Source organism: Macaca fascicularis, chromosome 7, assembly GCF_037993035.2.
Source record: "Macaca fascicularis isolate 582-1 chromosome 7, T2T-MFA8v1.1".
Classification (NCBI taxonomy): Eukaryota; Metazoa; Chordata; class Mammalia; order Primates; family Cercopithecidae; genus Macaca; species Macaca fascicularis.
In genome coordinates, this window is record NC_088381.1 from 172,920,620 (window position 1) to 172,944,577 (window position 23,958).

Genomic DNA, 23,958 nt, shown 5'->3' on the forward strand with positions numbered 1-23,958 from the left:
CTTCCCAAGCTGGGGTCGGTAGTCTGCTTAGTGACACCAGCTGTCACCCCCAAGGTGGCACTGTCACCGCCAGGGTGGCACTGGGAAGTTCATGCATGAAGACTCTGCCTTTCCACCGAGGCCGCACTGACTGCTTGGAACCCACACAGTGGCATTTTCCCCGCGAGGATGCTGAGGGAGAGGAAGCATCAGTGTGCCCAGTGGAAGAAGAGGGGACTGGGGACATGGGTGCAGGGGGTGGGAGGCCAGGTTTTGAACAGCCCCTCTCCCCCAGGCTGGGGCAGGGTTAGGCGCCCAGAGAGGAGGGGTGGGGAGACTGAAGGCAAGGGTGGGCAGTGGTGTCCTTGGCTGCACCTGAATCACTAACTCATTGTGAGCGACCTTTGCTGTGACAGGCCCAAGCTCCACTCCTTCCTCATAGGGAGTGTCTCCATGGACTCCCTGTCACTAGCCTTGGAATTGCCCTGAGCCCAAGGAGCCTCGTGGCTCTAGGCTCTTTGGCAACTGAGAGCCCTCAGGGAGGGAACCAAGGGCCCCGCCTCCCTGCTCCGAAGCAAGAGCCTGATTCTCCTTTCTTCCCCCGGGGCCCCAGGACCCTTCTCCTGGCCACCAGGGCTGGCTTCCTCCAAGCCTCATCCACTTGGGAGGGGTGGGGCGGGATAGGCGAGACAGGACAACCAGCCGGGAACACGGGAGCCTCGCAGACCATCGCCTCCCTCTGTGGCCTGGTCCCTCCACAGGCTGGGACGGGAAGGTCTGGGGTGGGGCCTCTTGGAAACCTGGGCCCCACGTTGGTGTGCATCCCTGGGGGTTGCTCCCATGCCAGCCAGGTGACGCTGACAGCATGGGTCCCTTTACCCCAGACTTGGGTGCTGAGGGCCGGAGCTCCATGCTGGAGCCCGCCTGCTCGCTACAGCCAGGCCCGAGCCACAGCGCTCCCGGGCGGGATGCGGGGCCCCTGCCGTGGGGCCGAGGTGCGGGCAGTTGCTGGGACACACGCGCTGCGCGGCTCTTCGCGGCCGCCAGAGGGCGCGCGCGCGCGCGCGCCCAGGGGACTCGGGGTTCCGCGCGGGGCAGGTGCGCTCCCCGAGAGTGCGGACCCTCCAGGTGGGGCGCAGAACGCAGATCCCCTTTTGCAAACCGCACTCCTTCCCTGGAGGGGACGACCACCTCCGCAGTTGCTGGAACCCCGAAGTCCTGGGCCCGGCAGGGGCCTGGCGGGGTGAGGTCGCGGTGCACAAGCCCTGGTCCCCGACGGCCTAGCGAGAAACTGCCTCCGTTGGCAAAGTCGTGGGGCGCCCCAGGCCCTCTGCCTGCCTGGCCGTCGGTCTACGCGCCCCCTCACCTCTAAAGTGCTCGAGACTCAACTGGGCTTCCCGGGCGGCTGCGAAGGGGCGGGGATTTGGCGGCCGGAGGTCAACGGGGCGTCACTGCGCCCGCCCTGGCCCGCCCCCGGCCCGCCCCCTGCCCGGGCCCCGCTCCATTTAATGGCGCGGACGCCGGCGGCGGCGGGCTCCGGGCCGGGCCAGCGCAGCGGAAGAGCCGAGCCAGCATGTCCGGGACCCGAGCCTCCAACGACCGGCCCCCCGGCGCGGGCGGCGTCAAGCGGGGGCGGCTGCAGCAGGAGGCGGCGGCGACCGGCTCCCGCGTGACGGTGGTGCTGGGCGCGCAGTGGGGGGACGAGGGCAAAGGCAAGGTGGTGGACCTGCTGGCCACGGACGCCGACATCATCAGCCGCTGCCAGGTGCGGGCTGGGGCGCCGGGTCCCTCCCCCACCGCCCAGCGAGCCCCCCTCCCCGGACCCAGACGGCCCCTGTCCTCCCATGCCCTGGCCGGTCACTCACCCGCTTGGATGCCTTCCCTCCGGGAGCACCTTTCCCAGGGCCACCCCACCCATGCACGCACACGCACCACTCACACAACCCCCGACCCACACACACCGCCTTCCCCTCCACCCACCCCTCCTCCACCATCTGGGCAGCGGGCCAGGGCACAGCTATAAATACAAGTCGCTGAGTTGGGGACACCCGATCCTCAGGGGGTGGCGCATGCCATCGGCGTGACGCTGGACCCTCCATGGGGGAACCGGAGGACCCAGCCCCAGGGTGGTTTGAGGACCCTCGAGACACCCCCCTTCCTCATTTGCAGTGATCACCTGGGGCCTGTCTGGGTCTGGGACAGGGCTTAGCTGGCTCCCCGCATGGTCGGCAGGTGGTGGAGGGGGTGAAAGCTGCCTGCTGGGTGGGGTTGACCCCGGTGAGTCAGCCAAGGAGAGGCAGAGGTGGAAGGGGGCCAGGCCGTCCTGGGGGGCAGCTGGGGCCGGGCCTGAGGGAGGGTGCTTGGGATGATCCTAGCCAGACATGGGAGAAGGAGGGCCACAGACTTCTGGCCAGGGTGACCTGGTGGCTGGCAGTGCCACCGAGGCCAGACCCGCTTTGTCCCCCAGGGCCGAGGGCGGGGCCTCTGACAGCCCGCGGCTGCTCTCAGCGCCCCCGTCTGTTCTGACTGAGCTGGACACTGGGCACTCTCTCGGCTGCCACCCTGGAGCTGCCTGCCCCATGCCAGGGCAGCCAAGTCTGCTGCCCATGGGCTGACTTACAGCTCCAGGCACAAAGGGGTCTACTTTGGGACGCATGCGTCTGGGGTTTGGAGTCCGCCTGGGGCTGTTGCCAATAATGGAACAAGGGCCCCTGCACAGCCCCTTCTCCGGGTTCTGTGGCCTCCTTCCTGAGCTCCGGAGAGGAGGGCTGGGGCTTGCGACGATCCCTGTCAGAGAAGGGAGTCAGCCCAGCACCCTGCGTGGCTCAGGGGTGTCTGAGCCCATCCTGCCGGAAGGGACTGTGGCTTCCTAGAAAGTTCTTCCTGGAACGGTGGGGGACCTCCCCGACTCGCTCTCCGTCCTAAGCAGCAGGCAAGCTCGTCTCTCGCTCCGGAGATCCCCCAGGTCCTAGAGGTGGTCCGCCTCCCATGCTCCCTCCACGCTGCCTCTGCCCGCCACCTCGTCCCCGGCCGCCAGGGGGCGTGTCCAGCGCTCTACCGCTCTTCACCCTCCCGGGCACCCTCAGCGTGGGGCAGCCGCGGCTCCCCACCCTCCTCAGACCTCTGCTCCCGTGAGGCCCAGGCCCCTCCCTATGAGCTGCCGGCTCTGGTGGACGCCGTGCACTTCTGCAGGGCGGTCTGGGGCCGCCACAGCTGCTCTACAAGCGTTCAGCCCGCTCCACACAGCTGTGGAGGTGGTTCTGGATCCGGGCCCTCCCTGCTGTGCCCCCGCCCTGTCCCCCCACAGCCCTGCTCACTCGCAGCTGCAGACAGGAGCACGGAGGGCGCAGCAGGCTGGAGCCCATCCCACACTCGGGCCACCAGGCCGCCCCCGCCAGGCCACCCCACAGCCTGAGAGAGCGCCTGGCTCTCCAAGCCGGTGGGAATAAAAGAGGTTTGTCCCTGGAGCCCACAGCTGTCCCCCTCCAGCCTCCTCAAAAGCCAGTGAGGCAGGAGCATCCTGAAGAGCTCCTTCACAGGGGAACGGAGGCTCAAGTGCGGAGGAATGAGAGTCACTGCCATGCTTGGAGCCCCCACGGGTGCCACGTGCCCACCATGATAGCCAAGGGCCTGGCCCTTTGTCCCCACCCGTGAGTGCGGGACCGAGCTGGATCTCAGCGGGGTGCTGCTCTGCAAAGGGAAGGTCAGGGACCTGTCTTCTTTGGGGACCCAGCCCCAGGCTCTCTGCGAATGCTCAGTGATCCACGACCTCACAGTGCCATCTCTCCTCTTAGCGGTGGGGGCTTTCCCCTGCCACCAGGCTCCCAGCATCTCCCCTGTTCTTATGCATACCATGTCTGACCACCCCATGTCGTCAGAGGCTGGCAGAGTGAGGATCTGGCTGGATCTCCCCAGGGAAGACTGCCTCTTTTCTTACTTGGAGTGTGGATGCCTGAAGCCAGATGAAGGTACCCGACATGGGGGTTTCCAGGCGCACGGAGGCCAAACCTTGCCCTCTCCCTCGAGGGGCTGAGCAGAGGACAGAGCAAGGGCAGAGTGGTCCAGGTGGTAAAAGTACATGCAGTAGGCAGAGCGGGCTGGGCCGCATCTGGGAGACAGGCTGGCTGCCAGGAGGGCTGAAGCTACCAGCCCTGGCAACCAGCCTGCTCTGCTCCCCAGTCCCCGAAGGGTCGCCTGGGCCTGGGGCCACCCTGAGTGTTGGCTATGCTCCTTCCCTGGCTGCCCAAGCCTCTGCACACCCAGGCTCTGGCTCTGCCCTCTGCTGACGCCTGCACCAGCAGAGCCATCACTTCGAGCCCAGCTCCCAAACCCCCTGGTGGTTCCTGGCACTTGGCAAGAGTCGCTGCTTTGCTCACCCTGGACATGGACTTTCCACCCTGCCCAGAGGTGATCTGGGGCTGCCCAAAGCCCTGCACGGCTCGCCTCATTCTTTTCCCATCCTGGTCGTTTGGGGCCTGTGGTCAGAGTGCACCTGGGGGCCCCTGAGAGTGTCCTCGCCTCCCACAGTCTCTCGCCTTGAGTCCACCTTTAGGACCTGTTTCCTGGACAGCCTCCCTTCTCCAGGCTGAGCCTATATTGTGCATCCGCCACCTCGTGCCCACACCCCCACCTTCACACCTGGGCCGTCCTTCCTCCACTCCAGGGTGGCTCTGTTAGGCTGCACTATGCCCCCTGGCCCCACTGTGCCATCTTCCTCCTTGCCTGCTACCCTGGCTGCTCCCGAGCCTCTCTCCCCTCCAGGCTGAGTCTCCTCTGAGCCAGGTCTGCCCTCCCTGCTCTGCGGCCACATCACGTCGCCTGCCTCTCTGTGCTGGGGTCCTGTGTTCCCTCTCTCCTCTCTGGGCATGGACACCCCATCCTACTTCCGAGGGGTCCCCAGGCACCTCCGCCTGTGCTTCCTCCCTCATGTCCATGGCGTTTCCGTCCCCTGTGTGCCCCGCCTGCACGTCCGGCTCGTACCCCTCAGATGGACAGCTGAGGACAGGCACAGCTGGGCCTCCCCTACCCCCGTTCCCAGGCTGGCAGTGCCTGGCCTTTACCCCCTAGTTCCTCCTTCCATCTCCAAGCTACTTCCTCTGGATAACTGGGCTCCCTGCCCAGGACCACAAGGCTCTGGTGAGCCCTGGCCTGGTTTAGAATCCCCGTCCTTCTGTCGCAGTGCAGACCTCAGGGCACTGGGCTGTTTATGTCTGGCCATGCCCAATACATGGGCTGAAGGGGCCTGCCCTGGGTCTCCATAGTGCACTCCCAGCCTCCCATGCCCTCCAGCTCTAGCTGGAGCCCGTGTCCAGCTGGCGGACAGGGGCGGAAAGCTGTGGCCATGTATGCAGGGGTGTGAGACCACAGGCTGTTCCCACGGTGTCTTCTGTGGTGTGGCAGCGCCAGGTGGGAGCTGGCATCCTGTGCATTGAGGGCCCCTGTGCTGTGGCTGTCGTGGCTCTGGGCGCTGTCTCCAAGGGGCCATCAGGTAACGCTTTGCCTCAGGCTCCAGGGTGCACCAGAGACCTTCTGGGAGTCGGAGGGGCAGCTGCCTTGGCCGGGGAGTGCCTGGGGCTGCTTCTAGAAAGGGGTCTTCCCCTACCCCACCTCTGCACTGGTGATGGTGCTGGTCACTGGGCCATGGCTCCAGGACAGAGGGTCCCTGCAGTTAAACACAGCCCTGCCTCATTGCGGGAACACCAGTCCCAGGCAGCCGAGACCTGCATTTCTGTCCCAGGCCTGTCCCAGGTTCTGTCGGTTCTGTCCCAGGCCTCACCCCACTACCAAAAGGGGCAGAGAACAATTCCTTTGGGCTGAAGAAATGAGTGAACGGTGGGAGCCTGCAAGCACAGCCCAGAAGGGAGTGAAACAGTGTAAGTGGCTGAACCCACCGCACCACACTGGTAGTCACAGGTGCGTGCACACTGGGCGCCAGGGCCCCTTGCTCTGTGCCGGGCATAGTTGTCATACAAACTGCCATTGGGTGCCAGTGCCAAGAGGTTGGGCCCCAGGAGCCTCACAGCCTCTGAGAAGCACCGTCGGCCTCCCCCGGCGCTCGCCACTCTGCTCGCTTCACTGTCTGGCGTGAGCTCGCTGACAGCCAGGCCCTGGGCCAGGGCTGGCGATGGACACAGAGGCAGGAGAGCTGGTTGCTCCCATTCCAGGGGCAGAGGTGCAAACAACCACTCCACTGTCCCCTCCTCCCCAAGCCTGCATGAGAGCTTAACCAGGAGGTGGTATAGCATGGGCCTGGCACAGCTAGGGCTGAGGGGGAAGCGGGTAGAGTGCAGTGGCGTTGGGGCATGGCACCGTCAGAGATGTAGTCCGCTAATGCTGTGGGGAGAAGGCTCTGGAGCATGGGAGGTAGCAAGCCTCGTCCCAGGTGCTGTTGCAGGTAGGGCTGACGATGGGAGCTGCATCGCAGGAGAGAAAGGGGCCTCCTTGGGAACACTGGGCCAAGCAGACGCTGTGGCCAGAGGAGTCATCCATGGCATTAAGGGGCCTGTGAACTGCAGGGCAGTGGCCAAGTGGGCCGGGAGTGGAGGGGGCCCTGGCAGGTCAAAGGTCAATGGACAGCCCCCAAGCCAGGCAGATGGCAGGTGGCATCCCAAGGGTTTAGGGACGGGGTGGACAGGAGCAGGACGATGGCTGGAGGGCAAGGCTGGGACACGTGCAGGTGACAAGCTTAGTGCAGGGGCAGGGCATGCGCCATCTGGGCAGTGTGGAGGTGAGGAGCAAGGACAAAGCCTGTGTGTGGAGAGGCCTTGCAGGTGTCAGCAGCGTGGCGTCGGCATGGTGGGGAGGAGCATGGCGCCGGCATGGTGGGGAGGAGCGTGGCGCCGGCGTGGTGGGGAGGAGCGTGGCGCCGGCATGGTGGGGAGGAGCTGCGGGGTGGCAACCCAGAGGCAAGGAGGTGGGCAGAGGCCCCCGGAACTGGCCCTGCCCCTCAGCCCAGCCCCAGGTCACAGCACAGCCCTCCCCTGGCTGCCTCCAAGGAGTCCCCAGCTACTGAGTGGCCACTCCACGCCAGCTCAGCCCACACCTCACCTTCCCAGTGCCTGTGGAGGCCCAACCAGGGTGACGCTGGGAGAGGAGAGGGCTTGGAGGAGCCACAGGTCAAATGCAGGAGGCCACACCTGCCTACCCAGGAGGACTGCAGGAGCCGGGTCCTTAACATCTGGAGGGGAGCGGGTGGGTGCGGTGGCTCACATCTGTAATTCCAGCACTTTGGGAGGCTGAGGCGGGTGGATCACTTGAGGTCAGGAGTTCAAGACCAGCCTGGCCAAGTGAAACCCAGTCTCTACTAAAAATACAAAAATTAGCTGGGCATGGTGGCAGGTGCCTGTAATCCCAGCTACTGGGGAGGGTGAGGTAGGAGAACAGCTTGAACCCAGGAGGCAGAGGTTGCCATGAGCCAAGATCACGCCATTGCACACCAACCTGGGTGACAGAGTGAGACCATGTCTCCAAAAAAAAAAAAAAATCCATTGTTGAAGCTGTCCAGGCTGTGTATTTTGTTTTGGCAGCCCTGGCAGACTATAGATAGTCAGATGATATGGAGAAAGATGTAGAGAGATATTTACTTATAAATATAGGTACATATATAAAATGCCTGGAGGGAGCAGCAATGGTGGGAGGACTGAGGAGCGGCCCCGAGATGTGCTGTGGGTGGTCTGAGGGTGCGCACAGCCTCCTGGAGGGGAGGGTCCTGAGTGGGGCAGTGGGGACAGGGCTGGTCACAGGGCCGTGCCTTCCCTGGCCCCCAGAGGGGTGAGTTGGCTAGACCCACAGGGACAAAGCAGGGGTCAGAGCTGTGTCTGGTTCCTGAGTGGGTCTTGTCCCCTCTTCCCTCGTCCAGTATGGAGACAGCCTCTTTTCCTGAACTCCCTGCCACCAGGGAGGCAGCTGGCAGGGATGTCCCCTAGGGACTTTGAGTGACCAGCCAGACTAGGCAGAGAGTGGTAGAGGAGACTCCAGTGTCCTGACCCAAGGCTCCACCACAGAGGGGAAGACCCCAGGAGAAACCTGGAGGCAGGTAGAAAGTGCCAGGGGGCCACCAGGCTCCCTGGGTACCCCTAACTCTGGGCCCCCAGCCTGATCTGAGCCTGTGGGTACAGGTCACTCAAGGCAGGTGTTCTGCACCGTCCATCTTTGTATCTTCTCTCTCACTTGCACCCTTGCCTCACTGTGCTTCTGAGAGTTGGGGGCGTACCTTAATCTACCGTCCCTTACCTGGCAAACAGTGGAAAGGTGGCATGATGTGTCCCTGCAGCTGCTATACCTCTAGGGGCCATCATTCATGCCATGGCTCTGTGACAGCACCCCCCAGAGTTGTGCAGTGTGCAACATGGGTGACCGCCCATGGCAGCTCACAGCATGTGGCTCAGCCCATTGGCCATGCAGGGGGCTCCTTTCCTAGGAGCAACAGGCCTGGGCTTCCTCTCCACCTGTAGGGGCAGCAGTGGGCATCTTAGGTAAATGCAGGACTCTGCAGCCCCTAGAGGACCCTGAGTGGTGGCTGAAGGATGGATGTGCCCATGGCCTTCCCTGAGCTCAGGTGCCTCAGCTCTGCTTTTAGAGGAGCAGGGCAGCCGAGGGGTGCCTGGCAGAGAGAGGCCTGCCAGCTGGACATGAGGACCCTGGAGCTTGGCCTGAGGGGCTGTGGTGGGAGCCATGCCTAAGCAGAGCTGTCCTGTGGCACACACTCAACCCTGGCTCTTCTGCCCATCACTTATCTCCATGAGGTAGGAAAGACAGAGTGAGCGCGGCTGCCCTGGGGGCTCAGCACTGGGGGGATGGTGACAGGACTTAGGGCTCAGGGCCGGGCTGCCTGGGACAAGCAGACCCTGAGAGGCCCCCTGTGGCAGGATCCATAGACCCATCTACTGGGCCAGCAGGGGCCAGGAAAGGAGAGGAGGAGACCGGTGGGGCTGGAGGCACCGGTGCGTCTGTGCAAGAGGAGGAAGCCCTGTGAGAGGGCAGCAGTCTCCCGACTGCCCTGCACACCATGCTGAGGGGCCTGGCATCCACCTGCAGCCCGAGGCAGCCCCAAGGGAAGGTCCCAGTGCCTCTCCAGGAAGGGCGGGGCTGGCCCTGATGTTTGGTCCCTCCTCAGCAGCCAGCCTCATGGTCAGCCTTGGCTGGTGGCTCCCATGGCAAGGCAGACCCTGGCCTGGACCTGAAGGCTCTGCCTTTGTGCAGAGCCCCGGCCTGACTGTACCAGCTTCCCTTTGTCCCCCTTTGTCCAGCCCTCCTCGGACGCCTTTGCTGTGGGAATCCCAGGCTGAAGCTGGAGGAAGGGCAGGAGGACTTCTTGTCCCCAACCTCTCACCACGTGCCTGTGCAGCCTGACATCCTGAGACCTCAACTGTGATGGGGAGGACAGACTGGGGTCTCTCCGGGGCCATCGTCCTGGGCTCCCCAGAACTGGGAGGGCCTGCGGGTCAGCAGGCCTCAGGCTCAGTGTCCTGAGCTGGCTCCTGCTTCCAGGAGTGGCCTGGCACTGGCCCGGGGGTCATCGGACACCCATTGGCCCACGACAAGCCACGCCTGTTCCTAGGAGCCTGTGTTTGCCCCAAACAGAGCCAGGGTGTGCCCAGCGGGGTGTCCCTGGGCCTGCTGACATGGGCTCTGGGCACTCTGCCGTGGCAGGCAGCACTTGCCCTGACTGCCAGGTCATCCCTCGAGGCCTGCCCACCCCAGGCGGGGCTTTGTACAAGGGATAGGCTTCCCTTATCTCCGTTTCCCTACCTGTCCTCAGAGACCTCACCCCTGACTGCCCCCAAAAGGCAGCAGATGCAATCGTGGGCGTGAACCTACTCTGTGACCCCCGCGGAGAGGAATTACCACACCACGTATGTGCCAAGGCAAGGACAGAGTAAGGGTGGGGGTCTCCAGGAGGGTGCGGTGACCCCCAAACCCAGAGTCTGTTCCAGTCACGCCAGGGCCTGCCCCGTCCCGATGGACTGAACCTGCACGCCCAGGGCTGACTCAGGGTCTGCTGAGCGGCACAGGCTGAGAGCCCTGCCCATCCGCCCAGGCTGTGGAAGTGCCCTGACCTTCCACCTCCACCCTGCCTCGGCGCCTGGCAGCATTAGCTCCCCCAGGGCCTCCAGGTGCCCTCAGATCACCCTCCCTCCTGCCACCAGGCTTCCTGCATCTCTCCACCTCCCAGGATCCCCACCCAGTTCACCCAGCACCGCCCTGCCCAGAGCCACTGTCCTGAACTGGTTTCCTGCAAGGACTGGGCCCAGCCAGGCAGGGCAGGCAGAAGTCGGGGCGTGGGGGTGAGGACTCCTGCCCTGGGAAGGGGCCTCAGGGCTCTGAGTGCTGCCTAATCTCCCGATGTGTGACGTTAGGTCCCAGGAGGGCGAGCGCCCTGCCTGGCATCTCCGGATCTGCCCTCCCTCTGTCCCCAGGGTTGCCCTGGCACCAGCCGCCAGGGCTCTTTCCATGTAAATCTTGTCCAGGTGCATCATGAGGAGCTAGTGCAGAGGGAGGGGGCCGCCGTCACTGAGGGTCCTGCCTGCCGGGACACCCCACTGCCAGGCATGTGAGGGTGGGAGGGGAGCTGAGACCCCTCTGCTGGGCAGAGAGCAGTACAGTGTGGCTGGGAGGATCCCTCATGGGTAGACAAGTTGAGGGCTTTTCTGCTGGGAGGTGAGGCAGGAAGGTGGGGCTGGATCTGGGCTCTGGAGTCCTGGGGACAGAGTGGGCCCCAAAAGGGCAGTAGTGAAGGAAAGGCCAGACCAGTCTGTGGGGCAGGGTATCTGTGTGTGTCCTCCAGCACCCCACCGGAACCCTGCTCACCTTCCAGGTGGAGCTCAAGGAGAGAGGGCAACAGGGAGGGTCCCCCATGCCATTCCGTGGCTGGCCGGAAGTGGGGCTGGAGACCTGGCCTTCTCTCGTGGGGCAGAGAGCTTCTGGGGCTCCCTCCAGGCTCTGCCACACCTGGCCTACACGGGTGTCTTATGGTGGCATGAAGACCAAAAGGTGCTGGAGGGACACCCCTTGCCATTGGTGGGGGCCTGGCTTCAGGGGCAATGGGCCATCGTGGGGCATCACAGATGCTGCCCCTTCCTCAGCTGTGAAGCGGGGACTCCTGCCTACATGTAGGGGAGCCCTATGAGCTGTGCCTTGGGGCTGGAGTGTCCCTGCAATCGTCATGCCACCAGCCCACCTGGCCTGCAGGAGCAGAGGGTGGGGGCAGCAGCGGACACCCACTGGACCTGTGCCCTGCTAAGCAGAGCCAAGCAAAAGGCAGGAGGGCTTTGGTTGTTGCCCCACCTGGAGAGGGTCCCTACTTTATCTCCAGCTTCCACTGGCACAAGAGGCCCTTTGGGAGCCTAAGGCAGTGGCGTCCAGGGCGGTGGCACAGTCTGCTTGTGTCATGTGGCTATCTCCTGGCAGGAGGGGATTGAGTCTGCACATCCTAGTCCCAGGCCCTCTCCCCACCGGCAGCAGGAGTCCCCCAGAGAGGGGAGCCTGTGGCTGGGTGTTCCCCAGAACAGGGCTGGCTCAGAACAGCTTTTGCCTTTTCATTTTAGATGGGAGGTGCCTGCTCAAAGGGAAGGGTCCCTGCTAAAGAGGGTGAGGGCAGGTTGGGCTGTGGCAGGGGCTGAATTCATGCTCTGCGGAAGGGTTGGACCCTCACTCCTGCATGAAAGGAGCGAGCTCCAGAGCGGGCCCTGCAGCTGCAGAGACCTGTACCAAGCCACCTGGAGGTGTTGGCACCAGCCTGGGCCAGACCCTTCTAACATAGGACCCTGACCAAACGGCTGCACTCCTTGCATGGTGCAGGATGCTCACATCCCAGTCCTGCACAGACGCAGCAGAGCTGGCCACCGAGCCAGGCACCCCAAAATCCAAGAGCAGTGCCCTGCAGAGACAGGGGAAGCCCCTGTGGCTCAGTCCATGTCCGGGGGGTCCTCAGTACCCAAGTGCCTTCAGCTCAGCCAGGTTTCTGTTCCAGGGGGGCAACAACGCTGGCCACACGGTGGTGGTGGATGGGAAGGAGTATGACTTCCACCTACTGCCCAGCGGCATCATCAACACCAAGGCTGTGTCCTTCATTGGTGAGTACCCTGCCCCCACCTGTATGTGAGCAGGAAAGGGGGTGTCAGCCAGCCCAGGATCCCCACTCGCAGGGGTACAGGGTACCAGAGCCTGGTGATGACGGCTCTAGCAGGAGGCTGGACCCCGGCCTCCACCTGCCCCACCAGGCACTGGTGCATAGAAACTTGCATAGCCCAGGCCTGGTCTGGGAACACAGCTGAGAGGACACCGGGCTGATGGGAGGAGGGCAGAGTCACATCCACCCGCAGGAGCGGGAGTGCCTGATCCCTGATCCCTCGCGTGCACACACTCTGCGAGACCACACGCCCACGTGCCTGTGACTGCATGTGCATACCTGTGAGTGAGCATGTGCTTGCGACAGGCCTGGCTTCTCGCTGCGCGGCGACCAGGCTATGTGGACAAGGCCGTGCCCTTCCTGGCCTTATGGCCGTCCTCTTGCCTGGGCTGCTGTGGCCACCTGGCAGGCCTGGTTCCAGCCCCTTCCCAGTCCATGCTGCAGAGGGACCTCCTTCTACATCGCCTGCCCCCTCTTGGGTCCGGACACAGCCCCTCCCTGTGGACTTCACTGCAGCCACGGGTGACCACTCAGTGCTCCGAGAGGCGAGCCACCTCTGCCCCCAGGGTTCCGTGGCTCTCTTTCCCTCCCTCTCTCGGTCAGAAGCCTGCACTGTGCACCCTGGCCTCAGCTCTCAGCCCAAGACCCCCTTGCTCAGAGAAGCTTTTCCTGATCCCAGTGGCCAAGCCAGCCAGGCCCCTTCTTGTACTTTCCCTTCCAGCTCTTTCCAGACTACAGCAAGGCCATCCTTCTGACGTATCTGACCCCTTCTCAGCCTGTCAGGAAGTGGGGGCTCGGGCGCCTCAGGTGTGTGCCCAGCAGATGGCATAGGCCTGAGCCCGTCGAATGTGAGCAGCGGGAGGAAGATAGAGCAGAAGTGGCTGCCGCAGGGGCCATGTGTGATCAGGGGCTGAGCTGGAGTGACTCACCCAAGACCGTCCCCTTGGGTGCAGACCCAGTCCCTGGCCCTCCCAGCGGTAGAGTTAGGACAGTGTGGGGACGGTCCCTAGTTCACAGCAGGAAGGCCCTAAGCAGTGAGGTGGCCTGCCCGCCATGTCGCGGGAGCCCCTGGCCCTGGCAGACTGGGCAGTAGCGCTGGCTGGCCGCTCCCGGTTGTGCTGCAGGAAGCCTTCTCCAGCCGCCAGCCCCGTCCTGCCCAGCCCTGGGCCCCACATGGCGGGAAACAAGGCCAAGGAGGCACCGCTTAGCAAGTGGCAGGACGTGCCAGGGCTCACACAGACACCCTCAGCTTGCGACACTCCGGGCCTCTGCCACGTGTTTATTTTAGGATGCCGTGGCATTTGGGTGACCTTTTGTGCTCACCGTGGCTTACGTAGACTCCAGGTCACTCTTGTCTGGACTGAAGTCCTGTCTCCTTCAGCTGAGCCTGTGCCATGGCCAGCCTCAGCGGGAACTGGCAAAGGGAAAGGGGCTCCTTGGAGAGGCAGCAGGGGGTCCTGAAGGGCTTCGTCTTCAAGCAAAGGGTTTAGAGCTCAGGGGTATATTTGTGTTTTGTTTTTTGTTTTGAGACAGGGTCTTGCTGTGTCACTCAGGCTGGAGTGCAATGGCACAGTCCTAGCTCACTGCAGCCTCAACCTACTGGGCCCAAGGGATCCTCCTGCCTCAGTCTCCCAAGTAGCCAGGACTACAGGCTTGTGCCACCACACTCAGCTAGTACATATATGCATTTTTTTTTTTTTAAGAAATGGGAGTCTTGCTATGTTGCCCAGGCTGGTCTCCAACTCCTGGCCTCAAGTGATCCTCCTGCCTCAGCATCGCAAAATGTTAGGATTATAGGCAAGAGCTGCCATGCCCCACCAGAGTGGTGCATTTGTTACAATCAATGGACCTGCACTGACACATCACCATCACCCAGCGTCCATAGTCACCTTAGGGTTCACACTTGGTGCTGTACATTCTGCCAGTTTGGACAAATGTATGCTGTGTATCTGCCACCAGAGTATCATACAGACTTTTTTCACTGTCCTAAAAACCTCCGAGCTCAACCCGTTCATCTCTCCCTCCTCAACCCTCGGCAGCCACTCACGCGGTCTCTGTAGTTTTGCCTTTTTCAGAATCTTGGAGTTGGAATTGTACAGTATGTTGTCTTTTCAGATTGGCTTCTTCCACTCAGTAATATGCATTTAACTTTCATCTACGTCTTTTCACGGCTTGATAGCTCATTTGTTTTCAGTGTTGAATAATACTCCACTGTCTGGAGGGACCACCGCTGACTTCTCCTTTTGTTTACTGACGGGCCTCTTGACTGCTGCCGAGTTCCGGCGATTATGAATAGAGCTTCTAAACATCCACGTGCAGGTTTCTGCGGGGACATCAATTTTCAGCTCCTTAAATACCAAGGAATGTGATTGTTTTGCAACCATCACCACCATCCACCTCCAGAACTTTCTTATCTTCACACACTGAAATGCTGAAACATCAAACAACTCCCCAGTCTCCCTCTCCCAGCCCCTGGTGCCTCCCATTCTACTTTCTATCTCTATGAATTTGACTCTTCCAGGGGCCTCATATAAGCGGAATCATCCTGTTTGTGTCCGTTTGTAACTGCCTTATTTCACTCAGCATCATGTCTTCGAGGCCCCTCCACGTTGCAGCCTGTGTCAGTATTTCCTTCCTACTTTAAGGCTGAATACTTTTCCATCATATGGATAGACGATGTTCTGCTTATCCATTCATCTGTCAATGGATAGCTCTTGGCTACTGTGAATAATGCTGCTGTGAACATAGGTGTGCCCATTTCATGCTGGGTTGTTTTTGTTTGTTTGTTTGTTTGTTTGTTTTTTGAGACAGTCTCACTCTGTCACCCAGAGTTCAGTGGCAGGATCTCAGCTCACTGCAACCTCTGCCTCCCAGGTTCAAGTGATTCTCCTGCCTCAGCCTCCCCAGTAGCTGGGATTACAGGCATGCACTACCATTCCCAGATTTTTTTTTTTTTTTTTTGTATTTTTAGTAGAGACGGGGTTTCACCATGTGGGCCAGGCTGGTTTTGAACTCCTGACCTCAAGGGATCCTCCTGCCTCAGCCTCCCAAAGTGCCAGGATTACAGGCATGAGCCACTGTACCCATTCACTTCATGCTGTTCTTAATGTACGTTTTCCAATGTCTGGGACACAACTCTTGTCTCATGCCTCTGTCTCTCATGCAGGCAACGGGGTGGTCATCCACTTGCCGGGCTTGTTTGAGGAAGCAGAGAAGAATGAAAAGAAAGGTAAGTCCAAGCTCCTGCAGACTTGCCCTGTCCCAGACACGGTGCCCTGAGAGGTTGTGTTGGCTGGAGCCTCTCTGAGGGTTTCTCCCGCAGAGGGGACTGGCGGGGGTGGGTTCCCAACACAATTGGCTCAGCTCATCACTGGCTCTACCTGTGCAGAAAACGAGTGAGCCAGGCAACCCCGAGGCCTCAGACGCTGGCGGCCTCGGCATCACAGGGCCAAGTAGCACCTGCAGACTCAGGTCAGGAAGTCTGGGAAGGAGCCAGGGACCTGGACCAGACACCCAGGGGGAAGTGGGGACTGCTGGGCTAATTATGCCTGCAGGGAAGGATGTGGCTCCTGGGGGCTCTGAGGAGCATCTGGCCAGGCACACAGAGGCCTGCAGGCAGTGAGCGAGACCCACCAGCTGGGGGTGTGGGCAAGGCAGACCTAGTGTGGGTAGGGACAGACAGCAGCCTGAGTGGGTCTGGGAGGACGCTGAGCTCCAGCCTCACGCTCAAGGGCAGGATGGGTGTGAAAAGAGCAAGGAGAATGTGATTCTGGGGACATGGGCACCAGGGGGTACCCAGACTGAGGCCCTGAGGGGGCAGGTCACCTTCAGAGTGGCTGCAGGTAGGGAGGAAGGCCAGGCACTCACACCAGCTCCGGCTCCCCAGCCCGGAGGGGTGAAGCCTGCAGGCATGAGAGTGGGCATCCCGGCGGGGGGTGGAGTGAGGGTCCGGGAGCCTCAGCTGGGGAGCAGGCAACGAGGGGCAGGCCTGCTGCTTGCTGTGCAACAGAGGTGGCCCTGTCGGCCCCCACATGCCTTACCCGGATGGGAGCCGGGCGAGCTAGCCCAGCCTTGGCCTCTCACGTGTGAGCTGCAGTGAACACTGACCCACCTGCGTGCCGTGTCCCCGCAGGCCTGAAGGACTGGGAGAAGAGGCTCATCATCTCTGACAGAGCCCACCTTGGTACGTTTCCCACTGGGGTACAGGGAACAGCCCCTCCTGCCCCCACCATTGCCAGCCGGCCCTGCTCCTCCACAGCCACCAAGATCAGGGAAGTCCCCAAGGCCTTCTTGTTCCACATGGCTCCGTTAGCTTGTACGTTATCCTTTTTAAAGAGCTTCAAGGTGGGAGCTGGGTCAGGGATCCCTAGCCCATTTGCAGATGGGGAAACTGAGCCCCAGACACTCATGGTCACACCCCAGTTTGTCCTCTTTGAAATCTCGACCACCCCCTTCCCAGGAGACTCAGGCCGGCAGGAGGTGAGTTCCATGTGTAAACATCTGTCCTCTGCTTCTCTCCCGTTCCCTGGTGCCCTCACCTGGCCCACCCGCCAGTGTTCGATTTTCACCAGGCTGTCGACGGACTTCAGGAAGTGCAGCGCCAGGCACAAGAGGGGAAGAAGTGAGTCTGCCGGGACACCCTCAGCCTCAGGGAGTCTTCTGGGCCCGCAAGCTGGCAGACTGTGGGGTGTGTCTGGTCCTGGGCACGAGGAGGGTACCTCAACCCACTCAAAGCCCCTGGAGAATGGCACCTGTCAGAATTCCACAGTGCATCACCCAACCCCCGGACGAGCCAGCCCGTCTCTCTCTGGGGTTGCACACTGTCCTTGCTGGCTGTCACTGCCACGCAGCCCCCCACAGGAGTGCATAAGCCCTACCGTAGCTTGTCACACCCACCACCTTTCCTGACTCCACACAGGCCCCAGCGAGGACATGAGGAACACTAAAAAAGTTTAGTAGAACCTCAGATGTGCCAAGGACACAGGAGTGAAGCAGATGAGTGTCCTGCCCCAGAGAGGTGATCACACACCCACTCACACTCTCCACAGGCAAGGGCACACGCTCGTGCTCTCACATACACACCACACGCCCACGCATGCTCGCACAGGTATGCACATGTGCACGCACCGCACAAGCCCACACACCCACGCAAATGCACAAAAGTACACACAGCCACACCTACATACACTCACACACGTGCACACACTCCGTGTGCACACATCCACACACAGGCACACACCGTACCAGTACATACATCCATGCGAGTGCGTACACCCACACTGCACACACTCACAGCTCAGCCAGACACAGGCGGCAATAGTGAGCACTGGAGTCATGAGCCGGCGGGGGTCATGGCCTCAGTGGGATGCCTGAGCTCCTTGGGGCTCCTGGGTTCTCATGGGCACCCCCTCCTCATCTTTCAGTATAGGCACCACCAAGAAGGGAATCGGACCCACCTACTCTTCCAAAGCTGCCCGGACGGGCCTCCGCATCTGCGACCTCCTGTCAGATTTCGATGAGTTTTCCTCCAGGTACTTGAGCCATCTGCAGTCCCGGGAGAGGATGGGGAGAGGTTGCCAGAAGGGTCTGTGGCTAGTGGGGAGGGCCCTGAGGACCAGCGTGGACTGTGACGGGGTGACAATGACTGTCCCTTGTGCAGATTCAAGAACCTGGCCCACCAGCACCAGTCGATGTTCCCCACCCTGGAAATAGACATTGAAGGCCAACTCAAAAGGCTCAAGGTGAAGCCGGGGCCGCAGTGTGGGGGCTGTGAAGTGCCCCTCCAGGGAGGCTGGCTGTCCTACCTGGTGCTCGTTGAACACCCTTGGGGCACACCCGTTATTAGGCATTGTTATGGGCTGGCCAACCTTCTTGGGGACGCAGGACTCCTCTGCCCCAGGTCACAGGCTCACGCTGCTGCTTGGTCCTTCCTTGCAGGGCTTTGCTGAGCGGATCAGACCCATGGTCCGAGATGGTGTTTACTTTATGTATGAGGCACTCCACGGCCCCCCCAAGAAGATCCTGGTGGAGGGTGCCAACGCCGCCCTCCTCGACATTGACTTCGGTATGTCCGGGAGGATGTGCGTGCCAGCGACCTTTCGTGCCTGCCAGGGAAGACCCAGCTGCGGAGAGCTGTGGGAACAGATGGGGGAGGGAGGGGCAGACCCGCTTTCCAAGGCCACAGTGCCATCCATGCCCATGGAAATGATCCTCATGTCCTTAGTGTTCCTATTGTCAGCAAGGGAGGGGAGAGGAGAAAGGGCTGGGCTAGAGATGAAAGAACAGGGTGACAAGGTGACAAGGTCAGGGGTGGGGCCAGGGAGCCTGGCAAGGTGGGTCAGAGCCAGCCCTTCTGACGGTCTGTACAGCCATATCCTGTCCTCACCCCCACAGGCCCACCAGCTTACCCTCACCCCCAAGGCGGCCTGGCCACCTCAGGCCATGCTGTGGGCAACTTCCTCCCTCCCCTCACCCCAGACTCTTATGTGAGCCATATAGCCCAGCACACAGCACCCATTCGGCCACTCCCCCAGGACAGGCCAGGCTAGCGACCCCCACGGAGGGGACCCCCCATGGTCTGAACTGCCCGCTGCCCTTTACTGAGAAGGCCTCTTGGGCTGGGTGGAGTAATCTACAGGGGATGACAGGTAGCCCCCTAACCTGCTCTGTCTTGCAGGGACCTACCCCTTTGTGACTTCATCCAACTGCACCGTGGGCGGCGTGTGCACGGGCCTGGGCATTCCCCCGCAGAACATAGGTGACGTGTATGGTGTGGTGAAGGCCTATACCACACGCGTGGGCATCGGGGCCTTCCCCACCGAACAGATCAACGTGAGTCCCCAGGCCCTCAGGACCCCATGGGAGGTCAGGGAGGCCCGGCAGCGGTGCCAGGGGTGGGGTGAGCAGTGCCAGGGTGGGGGCTGTGGGGACCCTGCCTGTACCATTTCCCCATCTCCCACCAGGGCCCTTCCTGCTGTGCAGGCCAGGGTGGGGCTTAGTAAGAGGCACTGGGGTGGGCCTATTCCCACAGCCGCAGCACATGAGCTCACACAGGGTGTGCACATGGACACATGTACACATGACCTCACTCCCCTTGGAGTGTGAGGCCCACAGGCAAGTGGGGGCGCCTTGCAGCTCCTCAGGACACCCTCATTTGGGGTAGCTGGTGGACTCACCTTGGCTCAGGGAGGACACTAAGCACCTTCCCTCGGCCTTGTCCCCAGGTTGGGGGCGGTCCTCTGTCACAACCAAGCTAGACTTGGGGCTGAAAGCCAGCCCCCACAACCCCACCCAGCTCTCCAGCCTCAGGAAGGTTTCTGGAAGCTGCTGTGGCCCCAGAATCCTCAGGAGGCCCCAGCCTTCCTCTCTCAGCCTCAACCTGTGACCCTTGGTAGGGCAAGGACATGGCCCTTGTACCTGAGCAGGAAGAAGGGCAGGTGCTGGGAGAGCCAACACAGGGAGGGGCGGACGCTCTCCAGAGAGGCTTGAGAGGGTGCAGGGATAGGTGTCAGGAGATACACACACCCCTGACCCCCAAAGCCAAGCTGCAGGGCCAGGCCCACCTCCACCAGCTGCCCAAGGCAGGAGGGGAAGACGGCAAGGCTGCCGGTGCCTTCCCCAGCTCACAAATCCTAGTGGTCTGGTGTGTTCAGGAAGAGTGCTCACCGGCTCACACGGCACTGTGCGCCAGGCCCTGCCCGTTGTGAGCCTCAGCTGCCGGACAGGCTTACCATGGACATGGGGATGTAGGGGAGCCGGATGTAAGGACTGTCAGCGGAGGTGAGGCAGCCTCAGGGATTCTGAGATCTGCGTGTGGGGAGGGAGAGGTGGGGGGAGCAGCAGGGCCAGGCCACACAAGGCCCCCACCACAGTCCACGTGACATCTGCCCTGTTCTCATGTAGGAGATTGGAGACCTGCTGCAGACCCGCGGCCACGAGTGGGGGGTGACCACAGGCAGGAAGAGGCGCTGTGGCTGGCTCGACCTGATGATTCTGAGATATGCTCACATGGTCAATGGATTCACTGCGTAAGCAACCCATGCTGCTGCCATCCCCACTGGGACCGTCCCTGACTCCCGACACGTGCAGAGGCAAGCAGCACTTAACGCAGGGGCTGAGGGCCACCAAGTCTCCTTGGACAAGGTTTCCCACTGATCTCGACCCTTCCACAAACACGGCCCAGGGGTTAGCGGTATGGAGGCCTGTGCAGGGTGTGTTGCAGCCACCCTGGGAGCACAAACTCCCACCCCAGGGCTGATGCCGTGAAGGATGAGGGCGTTCCAGCACTTGTAAAAGGTTAAAATGCTTCATGTGGAGACCGGAAGTCCCCAGGACGAAAGGATGCACCGTCATCCTGCTAGGAGGACAGAAGCACTGGTGCCGGCCTGTCGAGGCGTCCACTCTGCAGGCCCCTCTGCTCCTCACAGACTGGCCCAGGCTGCCCAGCTGTTCAGGCTGTCTCCCCGGCTGTTCAGGCTGTCTCCCAGGGATCAGAAAGAGGCTTTGCGTGATGGCTGGGCTCACGGCTTCCTCTCCAGCTCAGTCAGACAGGCCAAGGCTGTGAGTCGCACATCTTCCACCAGGGTTAACAGCATCAGCCAAAATTCCTCGAGAATTAACCAGACCCCTCCTGGGTGGGTAGAGCCAACCCGGCAACAGGAAGCAGAGGAACCTAGTAGCTGACGGTGTGGCATCTGGGGTCCCTGACCCTCACTTTCCTAATGTGCAACGCAGGGTTCATGGCGCCAGCCTCACCGTGTGCTAGGGCTCAGGCTGTGGTGCTAGCTTGCCTGCCACTCATCTGCTCTGCAGCCCAGTTCCTAACAGGCCACCACCAAGTACTGGTCCGCAGCCCAGGGACTGGGGACCCCTGCTATAAATAACAGAAGTGAGAGGTGAAAAGCAAATGGAAGAAACCTCAGCATTGCTGACCACTTCGTGGGTTTGCCTGGCCCCTTGGCTTTCCACAGGCTGGCCCTGACGAAGCTGGACATCCTGGACGTACTGGGTGAGATTAAAGTCGGCATCTCGTACAAGCTGAACGGAAAGAGGATTCCCTATTTCCCAGGTATGTGAAGTGGGGCAGCCGTTCTGCCCGTTGGGCCGTTTCATGGGTATTGGAATAGATGGGACCTGTGACTTCTCAGAGAGGGGAGAGTTCCCACATTCACAGGACACAGGGCAAGCAGCTTGTCTCCAGGGACCAGCCTCCATCATGGCTTTCGCCTCTCATGGGTTTCTCCCCACAATGTTCCCCGGGAGGCCTGGCCGGGCAGGGGTGGCTGCAGGCGCCTTCCAGTGCTATGGGAATGGCAAGGGGGACAGACTACGCGCCTGGGACCCTGGGGGTCCTTCAGCTGCCTTGGGGAAAAGGCCCACCTGCAGGGAGCCACGGGAGGCACACAGGAGTTAGTGGATGCAGTCGGTTCTGGAAAACCTAAAGCTCTATGCAGATGTACAGGATGACTATTTCATCTGAGAAAATATGCTTTGTGGTGAGATTTTGAAGACCTAACTGGGATCCCTGCTCCTGTGTACCCCTTCTTCTGGAAAGCATGAAGGAGATGCCATTTTCCTGGGTTTCACAGTTTCGTGTGCCTCTGGACGTGCCCCCTCAACCTCAGTCCAGGGTCATGTTCTGACCCCCACAATGGCTTCCTCCCCAGCGGCCCTGGGTGAGCTGCCCCTGGCTGGTCTCCATTCAGCAGATCTGTGTAGACCACAGAGGGCCACCTGGCCACAGGAGCCGTGTGTGTCCTTGCAGGCAGTGTCCCTGACCCTCCTGACCCTTGACCTTTGAGAGGATGCACTGCTGAGGCCTGCAAGGTCTCCTCATGGTGGTCCAGGGTCCCAGGAGGACATGCAAACACTGCCTGGCTCCAAGGCTCAAACACATTTGCAGCGAGAACCTGTGTTCCAGCATCTTCCATCTGTAAGGGTGGTCGTCTTCTACCATGAGCCACAGAGTCCTGCACAGAGTGGAGGTCCCTGCCCTCTGGGAGCTGATGTTCTTGGGGTGGGAGGACATAGATGCTTCAGGATCCCTTAGTGCTTCAGGATTCTAGAGTCTCAGAATTTCCAAGCCAAGGCTTGGAGTGCCTCAGCTGATGTCACAGTGGAGGTTCTAGCAGAGTGGGTAGCACATATGTGTCATGTCCCTCTGGTCTGGAAGGCATGTAGTCAGTGTCTGAGCCCCACTGCTGTCCCCTGCTCACCACCCAACACTGAGAAAATCAAACTGGGCCACATGCCCACTTGCTGCCTTCCTCATTGCTGAGTCCCTGAACAAGGAGGCCCTGGATGGGGGTGGCCGTGTCACCAAATATTTGCTTCCTTGGTGATAGGAGAGAGGTCTGTGGGCCCCACTCATCTCCTGTGTGCTTCCCCCAGCTAACCAGGAGATGCTTCAGAAGGTCGAAGTCGAATATGAAACGCTGCCTGGCTGGAAAGCAGACACCACAGGCGCCAGGAGGTGGGAGGACCTGCCCCCGCAGGCCCAGAACTACATCCGTTTTGTGGAGAATCACGTGGGAGTCGCAGGTGGGTGCCCTGCATCCCCAGCCACCCTCCCTGCACCCTGGATGCCCCAAGGGGCCCACATCCCAGCGCAGGGCTTGGTGAGCAATAAGAAAACCAAGTGTGGTCACCAAGTGAATATATTGGAGGGCAGGAGGGGAGGAGGACTCAGAGCTGGGGCAGCGCGGCTCCTGTGGCCAGGGTGTGGGTGTGACCTTGCCAGGAGCCCCTGCCTCTCCGCATCCAGAACAACAGATGGGTCCCATGCCAGCCATATGATTGTGTCGTATGTTTACTCTCATAGCCCAGGGGTGTTTGCACCCACAGAGAAAGGGCCTGCAGGGAGAGTCACTAAGTAACTAAGGTTGCCATTTCCAAGGGAGAAGGGAAGAGACTCCTGTTTTCTGCTGCGGGAGGATCAGTCCCCCAACATGCGCAACCTTCTTTTTTTTTATTTATTTTTATTTTTTTTTAATTATAGATAGATAGATAGATTTTTTCTTTTTTTTTTGCTTTTTGAGACGGAGTCTGGCTCTATCACCCAGGCTGTAGTGCAGTGGCACGGTCTTGGCTCACTGCAACCTCCGCTTCCCAGGTTCAAGCGATTCTCATGCCTGTCTCTCGAGTAGCTGGGACTACAGGTGCCCGTCACATGCCCAGCTAATTTTTTTTTTTTTTTTAGTAGAGACGGAGTTTCACCATATTAGCCAGGCTGGTCTCGATCTCCTGACCTCATGATCCACCCGCCTCAGCCTCCCAAAGTGCTGGGATTACAGGTGTGAGCCACTGCGCCCGGCTTGCACTACCTTTATAACTTAAAAATTAAAACTGTCTCCATTTGGAGAGAAAATAGCCCTTTTTACCAGATGAACCACACAGAAAGATACGAGGCTAAAGAAAACTTTTTCTGAATTTTCTGCCTCCAGTGTATATCATAACAGTCTTTTCTGCTTTTTCAGTCAAATGGGTTGGTGTTGGCAAGTCAAGAGAGTCGATGATCCAGCTGTTTTAGTCACAGACTGAGCTGATCCCAACAGACCTGGCAGCGAAACAGCAGCAATCACGTTCCTCGGCAGCCACAACCAACACCAAAGCAGGAAAGCCGTTTTCTGTATTTTTCTATTTCTGTTCAACCTGTTGGTTTCTACAATGATTTTAAACATTGGAAAGCCAGCCTTGTGTATATTTTTAAAAATTCTGCTATTTAAAATGAGCCAAAGTGCTCAAAGCAGAGACCTTCTATGACACATTAGTGTCACATGGTTGCGTGTCCAGCTGAAGCAGTGTCATAATAAACATCTCCAATGGCCACTGAATGGGAGCAGTCATTACAT

General features: G+C 60.6%; 1 protein-coding gene across 1 annotated transcript; it reads left to right on the forward strand.

The window, feature by feature from the left end:
• The first annotated feature begins 1,510 nt into the window (after positions 1 to 1,510).
• Positions 1,511 to 23,940, forward strand: ADSS1 (adenylosuccinate synthase 1). The gene is made up of 13 exons (XM_045397093.2): positions 1,511 to 1,744; positions 11,951 to 12,053; positions 15,276 to 15,338; positions 16,242 to 16,292; positions 16,664 to 16,730; positions 17,533 to 17,640; positions 17,769 to 17,850; positions 18,047 to 18,173; positions 18,786 to 18,940; positions 20,012 to 20,136; positions 21,079 to 21,176; positions 22,499 to 22,648; positions 23,584 to 23,940. The coding sequence occupies exons 1-13, from the start codon at positions 1,553 to 1,555 to the stop codon at positions 23,634 to 23,636; spliced, it is 1,374 nt and encodes a 457-aa protein (XP_045253028.1). The 5' UTR covers positions 1,511 to 1,552; the 3' UTR covers positions 23,637 to 23,940.
• The last annotated feature ends 18 nt before the right edge of the window (positions 23,941 to 23,958 follow it).

What these genes read in the sequence shown, in the direction of transcription:
- ADSS1 (XM_045397093.2), top strand. Translation starts at nt 1,553, where the DNA reads ATGTCCGGGACCCGAGCCTCCAACGACCGGCCCCCCGGCGCGGGCGGC. An exon ending in ACATCATCAGCCGCTGCCAG is followed by an intron (nt 1,745 to 11,950) that starts GTGCGGGCTGGG and finishes TTTCTGTTCCAG; the next exon opens with GGGGGCAACAACGCTGGCCA. An exon ending in TCCCCACCGAACAGATCAAC is followed by an intron (nt 18,941 to 20,011) that starts GTGAGTCCCCAG and finishes GTTCTCATGTAG; the next exon opens with GAGATTGGAGACCTGCTGCA.